This window comes from Hylobates moloch, unplaced genomic scaffold (assembly GCF_009828535.3).
Source record: "Hylobates moloch isolate HMO894 unplaced genomic scaffold, HMol_V3 SCAFFOLD_1, whole genome shotgun sequence".
Lineage (NCBI taxonomy): Eukaryota > Metazoa > Chordata > Mammalia > Primates > Hylobatidae > Hylobates > Hylobates moloch.
In genome coordinates, this window is record NW_026652276.1 from 125,496,970 (window position 1) to 125,505,252 (window position 8,283).

Below are 8,283 nucleotides of genomic sequence, written 5' to 3' on the forward strand. Positions count from 1 at the left end.
TTGTGGTGCTAGGTTCTGGCTTCTACTGCTGCCAAATGCTGTGACTCTGCAGTGACAGGAGTTCAGAGTCTGCTGCATCATGGCCACCTGGAGCCTCAGTGCATGCCTTCCAATTTGTGGACTATTTTTGACGTTCTGTCAGGGTCCTTACTTTCTTTATAATCAGCGGTTTGTAAGGATGCCTGTATACAGCATATGCCGTCTTATCCCAAATTCCTTTATTTGCAGTTTTTACAGTTTTTCCAGAGGTGAGATGTTTCAGTTGTTCATGAAGTAATTGTCATACATTGGGATTTTTTCCCAAGTATGTGTGTGAGATAGTCACCAGTGACCAACACTTTGCTTTACCAGAACTCCTGCTTTAATCTTTGGCAAGGTCTGGCTGGTGAAGGAACCAACCTGTAAAGTGTCACATCTACCCACGGAAGCACAGCTGCCCACAGTTCAGACACTGGCCCCTCAGAGTTTGCTCTTCTTCAGAATCCTTCTTGCTTCTGTTCATTCCTTTCTCCTTCCTTTTTTTATTTTTTTTTTTAAAGCATCCAGAGATGCTTAGTGTATACTCTGTTGCTTAATTCTATAATTTCCAGAGAAAAGCTGTAGCTTGACTTAAACAGTGGGACCCTGAAAATTTGTTCTTTTTTTAAATTTTTTCTTGAGATGGAGCCTTGCTCTGTTACCCAGGCTGGAGTACAGTGGTGTGATCTCGGCACACTGCAGCCTCCACCTCCCAGGTTCAAGCGATTCTCCTGCCTCACTCTCCTGAGTAGCTGGGACTATAGGTGCGTGCCACCATGCCCGGCTAATTGTTTGTATTTCTAGTAGAGATGGAGTTTTGCCATATTGCCCAGCTGATCTCGAACTCCTGGCCTCAAGTGATCCACCCGCCTTGGCCTCCCAAAGTGCTGGGATTACAGGCGGAAGCCACCATACCCGACCAAAGATTTGTTCTTGAAGTGTGACTAGGTGACTACCTATTCACCTGAGTTATGGAGCCATATTCCAAATCCTGTGCCTTCCTTCAGGTGTGTTTGGAAAGCACAAATGTGTACCTCAGTAGTTCTTCTCTTGGTGGCAATTTGGAATTGGGTGGGATACTCCCTGCCCCAACTCCCACCCCTGCCCCTGCCCCTGCCCCGGGAGGTATCTTTGGCCACAGGAAGGCACTCCGGGAGGTGCCTGTCTCATGACGGGCTTCCTCATTACTGTGCCTGTGTCTCCTTCATGAGGCTCATACCTTCTTTGGTTTTCATGAGAAACCAAAAACATTGCATTCACTATTTTTTTTCCGAATCGGAGTGTAATCAACTGCTTACGGGCTCTCAGGCTGACTCCCTGGGTGTGGGCATGGCAGCACCTGGCAGCATCCCTGTGGTACAAGACCAGCCTGTGGGGCTGGGGATGAAGGAGAAACTGAGAACTCCGTGTTGTTTTTCTCAGACAAGCCTTTATGTATTATATTTTCTTTAAAGCCTATTCTTTAGGGTCCAGGTCAAAATATGTACCAGTTTGCTGGCAATAGGTCCCTCTTTAAAACAGTGCATTTTTTTTGGTATTTTATTATGAAAAATTTCAAACGTACAAAAAAGATAAAAGAATTTATACTGTGAGTACCTATAGCTGGTACCTGGATTCTACAATTAGCATTTTGCTCTGTTTCCATGAATCTATATTGTTATTTTGTTGGATTACAAAGTAATTTTCAAACATCATACACATAAGCACATATTAAGTAGAGTTTAATATTTGTTATGTTTCCTTTTTTTTTTTTTTGAGGTAAAATTTACATTCTGTGAAAGGCACAAATCCAAGCGTCCTATCTGATAAGTTTTAACAAATAGACCCAGTCGTGTCACTCAAGCCGTTATCTAGATGTAGATTGTTCCCAGCACCTGAATTCCCTTGTGCCCTACCCAATGGGTCCCTTCTCACATCTTCCAGCTCCACCAGAGGCAGTCACTTTTTTTTTAAATGATGTTTGAAAATTACTTTGTAATCCATCAAAATAACAACAGGTTTCCAGCATAGTTTAGCCTGTTCTAGAATTTAACATAAATAGTTATATACTCCTCCTGTGTAAAGCCCTTTGACTTGGCGTGTTTTTGATACTCATCCATGTTGCTGCATGTATCAGGAGTTTGCTCCTTTTTAACAGTGGACTTTTGAGCGATCATTGGAAGTACCCAGAGCATTGACATAGGAGTCCTCCTTGCCAAATGGAAAGACTGCCATTGACTTTACCAGCCAACCAAAGAGGGGCAAGACATTTGGAAAATCAAGTGGATTCTCCAGCTGGGCTGTTAGAAAACAACTCACTTCTGTGGAGAATCACTGGATTTTATAGGCTTAGCTCTAGAAAGCATCATTTTGTCATCTTCTGAAATGACAATAATTATCCAATTACATCTCTCCTTTCTGTCATTTTACACCCACAGTTGAAGATTCCTGTCTCTGGATCCAAGTCAGAGGGCCTTCTCTACGTCCACTCATCCAGAAGTGGCCCCTTTCAGAGGTATCCTGGGAAGGTGACGGCAGAGGGGGAGCGGGAGGAGGACCTCCTGATGAAAGCAACCCCGATTCAGTTTTCATTTGTTGTTAAATTACTGTGGGCATAGGAAGAATTATTTTTCAAGCTTGAAACTGAAAGCTTCGTGGCCTGGGCAGCAAGCCAGTACTGTGGCTCTTAGCTGAGTCCAGTTTATCCACACAGTCTACTGAATTGCCCTCTCCTTATGCCGTTGAATTTGTAAAACTTTCCAGTTATAGTGATCTAGGTCTATCATAATTCGATGCTATGTTACAGCTTCTCACTTGACTGCCTCAATTGTTACAAATGAATAAAGGGCATGGACTCTTGTTCCAGAATTTATTCATCACATTCTTTGCATAAGCTCTCCACCCCTTAATTGGCTTTGCTTGTCTGGTTGCCAATAGCTACATCCACTCACTTCCCCCATGGGAAGCCTCTCTCATAGATGTTTGCTGTTTAGCCAGGCTGTGTTTTAATTCCCAAGGACAAAAGGAGCAGGAGGCCCCACCTAGCTCACCCTGGGCTCACTGACCTCTGAGCCTGGGATTAGTGCACAAGCTGGCTGGATTCCATGCCAGGAACTGAAGGTCAATGTGAATTAGGAAATGAGAAATAAACTGCTCCTTCTCCTTCCTGATGTCCCTTCCATTCGCCTGTCAGTCATTGTTAAGGCTGCCTTGAAGTCGAAGCTGGTTAAATAATGAGAGCCCATGGTAGAAGGTTAAAAATTGTGTTGACACAGCACTCACACAAAATAATGTTTAAAAAAATTTAAGGCATTATTCAAAACAGCTGCTTTCCCGCCCCTTTTTTTTGACTATGGCTGTTGCCTCAGCGTTCATAGATTAGAGATACTATACTTTTGGTTTCTCTCAGGTGGCACCTTGACAAAGTCTTTTTAGAGCTCAAGGATGGTCAGCGGATTCCTGTGTTCAAGCTCAGTGGGGAAAACGGTGATGAAGGGAAAAAGGAGTAGAGACGACCCAGAAGACCCAGCTTGCTTCTAGTCCATCCTTCCCTCATCTCTACCATATGGCCACTGGGGTGGTGGCCCATCTGAGTGACAGACACTCCTGCAACCCAGTTTTCCAGCCACCAGTGGGATGATTGTATGTGCCAGCACATGGTAATTTTGGTGTAGTTCTAACTTGGGCACAACGAATGCTATTTGTCATTTTTAAACTCCTATTACAAAGAATCCGAAAGAAACTCCTATTATAAATTTAAGATAATGTATTTGAAAGTGCTTTGTATAAAAAAGCACATGATAAAAGGAATGAGAATTAATGTTTGCTGATATTTGCTAGTTCGCATTTCTTTCCTTTCTCTTCCTTTTCCTTTCCCCTGGAATTTTCAGTCCTCATTACAAAGCCTGAAGCCTAGTAGTACCGAAGGGATTTTTTCTAAATTATTGACCTGAGAATGATGAGGAAGACCACTTTGGTTTTTCACTCTACCTTGAATTCATGTTGTTAAGTAGCTTGTGGACATTCTCCATCACTTTGGAATATTTTGTTTGCTTTGTTTTTATTTCTATTTCAGACACCAACCATCTGCCCCGTTGAAGATTTGCAAAATAATTGTTTTTATTCCAAACATTTTGAAAGCTTAGAAAATTTATATGTGTACATATACATATAAAGTTAACTTAGGAAAGTTAGTTTGAAGCTAACAGTGTCTGGCTGGGCGTGGTGGCCCATGCCTGTAATCCCAGCAATTTGGGAGGCCGAGGCAGGTGGATCACCTGAGGTGAGGAGTTTGAGACCAGCTGGCCAACATGGTGAAACCTTGTCTCTACTGAAAATACAAAAAAATTAGCCGGGCGTAGTGGCGGGCGCCTGTAATCCCAGCTACTTGGGAGGCTGAGGCAGGAGAATTGCTTGAATCCAGGAGGCAGAGAGTGCAGTGAGCCAAGATTTCACCATTGCACTCCAGCCTGGGCAACAAGAGCAAAACTCTGTCTCAGGAAAAAAAAAAGGGAAAGAAAAAAGGGAAAGGGAAGGAAAAAGAAAGCTAACAGGTTCTTATCCATCTGCTTTCCAAACAACTTAACCGCATGTTAGATAATTGTATCCTTAGGTTTTATTAGTCTTATAAGGAAACGTATTATAAAGCAAAAGAACTTCCTTCTGGGCACCAGAGCCTACAAAAGCAGAAATCTGGTATCTGTGCTTTGAAAAGGTCAGTTTAACCCTCTTAGCATTAGCAGGCTTAATGCCATTGTGGTTGTCTACAATGAAGGACAGCCATGAGCTCCCTTCCTACATTCTTAATATTCATTGAAGAGAAGCCTCTCAGAAAAAAAAAAAAAAAAGAAAAAAAAATGAGCTTAAACATGCTAGTAGGGTATGAGGTCTTCAGTTGTTACAAGTTATCTCTATTTTGGAGTTGTTTCTTTAAAAACATATTTGTGTGTTCTTTGAGTAGATTATACAGTGAAAAGTGTCTCCCTGAGAGCACTTTTGTCAGTGTGTTCAGATAAATTTTCCAATCTCTACAGTCTTTTAAAATAAATGGCAGAGCACTGTACAGTTTTGTGCTTTTGCTCTTTAAGTTAGTGTCCTATTGTGTATATGTTGTGAATTTATGTGTTGCTTCCTATCTGTCTGTTCTCTGACAACTTTTACTTTATCTTAGTGTTTGAATTTTTTTTGTTTCTTTGCTATGGCCAAATTATAGAAAACCAGGGCTCAGGTTGGCCATCTGTTCTGAAGTAAAAGTAAGTGTAGAGTTTGAATTAATGGAGAGGCTTTTCTAATCCACCTGATAGGAAATAGTATTATGTAGTGAAGAGCTCCTTGATTTCTATTTGAAAGCTGCTATCTTTGGTATTTTTTCTGTTCACATTTACTTCCTGTGCACTTAATGCCTTCCATGGGTGATTCTGAACAGGCTGGAACTTGATCATTGCAGTAGTGTTCTTTGAGGATAGCAATGATGTGCACTTGCAGTCCACTGTTTCCTGTATATCCATTAATCACTGTGACTCAGCCATTGACTCCACTAACTACCTTAATGATGTCTTGGATAATGCATCAGAGGAAAAGGTGACTTTTTGAGCAAGGGCCCCCAGTGCATCCCATAAAGGGACAGGACAGCCCAGAGACCACAGAAAGGGGTTTCCTAGAATTATACAAACTGTAGACTTATAAAGACTGCAGGAGAGGGATCACAGCCAGCAAATGGTAGTGTGACTCCTATGTGCTTTACTATAGAAGAGGCTGCAGGGCCTCCACCCACAAGTTCCTTACCAGCTAGTGTGCTGGGTGTTGGGCAGGGGCTTTGGAGAGTATTATAATACTGTGCCAAAAGAATTTTCAAGCTGTGGTGCTAAAAATGATGTAGAAAAGAGAGATATCAGTTAGGGGGAATCTAAGAGGCTGTCCGGAGGCAGTAGCATCCCTGTGGGCCTTTAAGTCCAAGATTTTGATAAGCAGCCATGATGGAGAACACAACATGCAAGTGGAAAGCACAACATGAAGAAAGGCCCCAGAGCGGGCAGATGGGAGCTGTGCTCCAGAAATAAGCCCAGTTTGGACAGCGTGTAGATGAGCAAGAGAGGCCTAGAAAGGTAGGTTGGCCACAGTGTGTGAATGCCAGTGTTGACATTTTGCATACAATTTGTGGCCATCAAAGATTTGGGGGTAAGCACATGATTCTACTGTTAATGAAGGTTTCAGAGATTGTGCCGAATGTGTACTGACAAGACCTGTATGACTTTCAAGTAAGTCACAGATTTTACCGTCTTTGTTCAGTTTTCCTAGAATTAGCCTCCTCTTGCCTGCAAACATTCCCTATTCACCAACCCAAGGACTTGATAATACCTGATAAGGTTTTGTTACTCTGAGTTCTGGTAAAGTTTGTATACAGCAACAATGAAACTAAAATTACATATACACAAAACAGCCAGAACTTAACAATTGTTCCTTCTTTCCTCTGGCCACCAGCAAGGCCAGGGAAATGATCAAGAAGCGGCAGTTCTGAAGGGTTTTCCCAAAGCAAGCAGCTTTGGAAGTGGCTTTAGGCCACTTGACTCTCTGGCGTTTTCAGTTTGTCCATCTGAAAAATATGAATAAATATTTACTAATCACTTGCCTTACAGGTGAGACAATGTTTATACTGCTCGTTGGGATGCTTGGGGAAAAGATGCTGTTTACACAGGGGGCTCAATGATGGGGGTGGTCCAGAAGGAGGTGGGAGGGTGATAGGAAAACCTCCAGTCTCCACCCACTAGAAGATTCTCGCCTCCTTAGTAATGCGCTCCTGGTTCAGGCATGTTTGTTTTTTGGCAGAGTTGCTGAGTTGAAAGCACTGTCAGGAATGTGTACAGAAAAACTGCGCCTGCGTTATAATCCAGGGCAGAAAAGTAGGAAATGAAAATACTAAAAACATGCCTCTAAGAAAGACACGGGTTGGGTGCTAAAGTGAAATCTGACTTTGCAGGAGACAGTACTTTTCATTCCTAAATTATCTTGCAAGTTTTTTTTCCCTTAGAGGAAATTTCCAAAAGGAATTTTTTTTAAGGAAACTTTTTAATTGATTTATCAGATCACATGAGGTATGTATGTTAAAAACCTTTTTTTATTAATTAAATAATAAGCTGCCAAGGCAGAAATTAGACCCCCTACTATACACCTATAACACTTATCTTTTAACTTGAGCTACCACGTCAGTCACCTTGTAGTCTTAATGACAAAGTAATTTTTCACTTCCAAATTATTTTTATGAAACGAGAAAGAAACTATAGACCTGTCTCCCTTATGAAGGTTGATGCAAATATTCAAAATAAAGTATTAGTGAACTGAATCCAATGATATGTAGTGGTATATTTTTCACGAAATAGGTTGGTGCTTCTCCCTCTCAGTGCTCTTTCCTGTGGGAGGATTATACATCCCTGCCTCTTTGAACTTAGGTGTGACTGTGTGGCTTGTGAGTGGAAGTGGCATGCAAGACTTCTGAGTAAAAGTTTTAAGTGCCAGCCCTTGGTTCACGCTGTCCACTTTGCCTTCGTCCCTAAGATTGGTAATGTTCCAGATAGTGGCTACTTCAAGGGCTTGGGGGCTGGGACAGCTGACCCACAGTGGGACATGGAGCATAAGAGAGACATAAACCCTTACAAGCCCCTAAGATGGGGGGGCTATTTGTTACCCCAACTTAACCTAGTGCACCCTACTGTTAACAGTGACTAACAGAGGTTTATTCCAGGAATGCAAAGGTTGGTTCAATATCAGGAAGTCCTGGAATTATTTTAACCTAAGACATGGCTTAGATCTAGGACTTAGTATTCAATTGGAGAGACACACAAACCATTGATTGCAGAACATGTCCTTGGTGGTTTGACTGAGTCAACAGTATTTATAAAATTATATAAAAGTTACAAGCATATATTTTATAAACTAAGCTACTTTCTAGGACCACATTTTTAGAAAATTCACTATTCAAAACAAAGTAGAAGAAACAAGAAAGAGTAGACACACTTCTCCCTATTCCTCCACTAAGTGCAGCCTGGACTTCCATAAAACAAACATCAGACTACTGTGGAAGATGAGAAGAGCAAATGGCTAGGAACTTCAGTACCCAAGTAATAACACAGCATTGACTTCCCTGGGTTTTCTTTTGCCTCATATTGGGCAAATAGGCGCTGGAGAAACCAGTACCCCAGAAACACCAATAGGAGCCAACGGCTAAGCAAAGCCTGATGTCTCTAGCCAAAGGATCAGGACAGGGCAACCTAGAAAGATGGAGAACTCTAA

The 8,283-nt window shown here is 41.9% G+C and overlaps 1 protein-coding gene across 11 annotated transcripts in view; it reads left to right on the plus strand.

Moving 5' to 3' along the window:
* LOC116812506 (cytochrome c oxidase assembly factor 1 homolog) overlaps positions 1–7,470 on the plus strand; it is a 94,896-nt gene extending 87,426 nt beyond the window's left edge. For 8 of the 11 annotated variants that reach the window (XM_058445430.1, XM_032758246.2, XM_058445426.1 and 5 more), the window contains one exon: positions 2,436–2,933. In XM_058445430.1, the coding sequence (XP_058301413.1) occupies positions 2,436–2,615 (180 nt within the window). In that variant the 3' untranslated portion in view covers positions 2,616–2,933. Of the gene's footprint in view, positions 1–2,435; positions 2,934–3,406 lie in introns of those variants that run through there. The other 3 variants (XM_032758247.2, XM_058445419.1, XM_032758249.2) reach the window with 2 other exon arrangements.
* Positions 7,471–8,283: the final 813 nt, after the last annotated feature.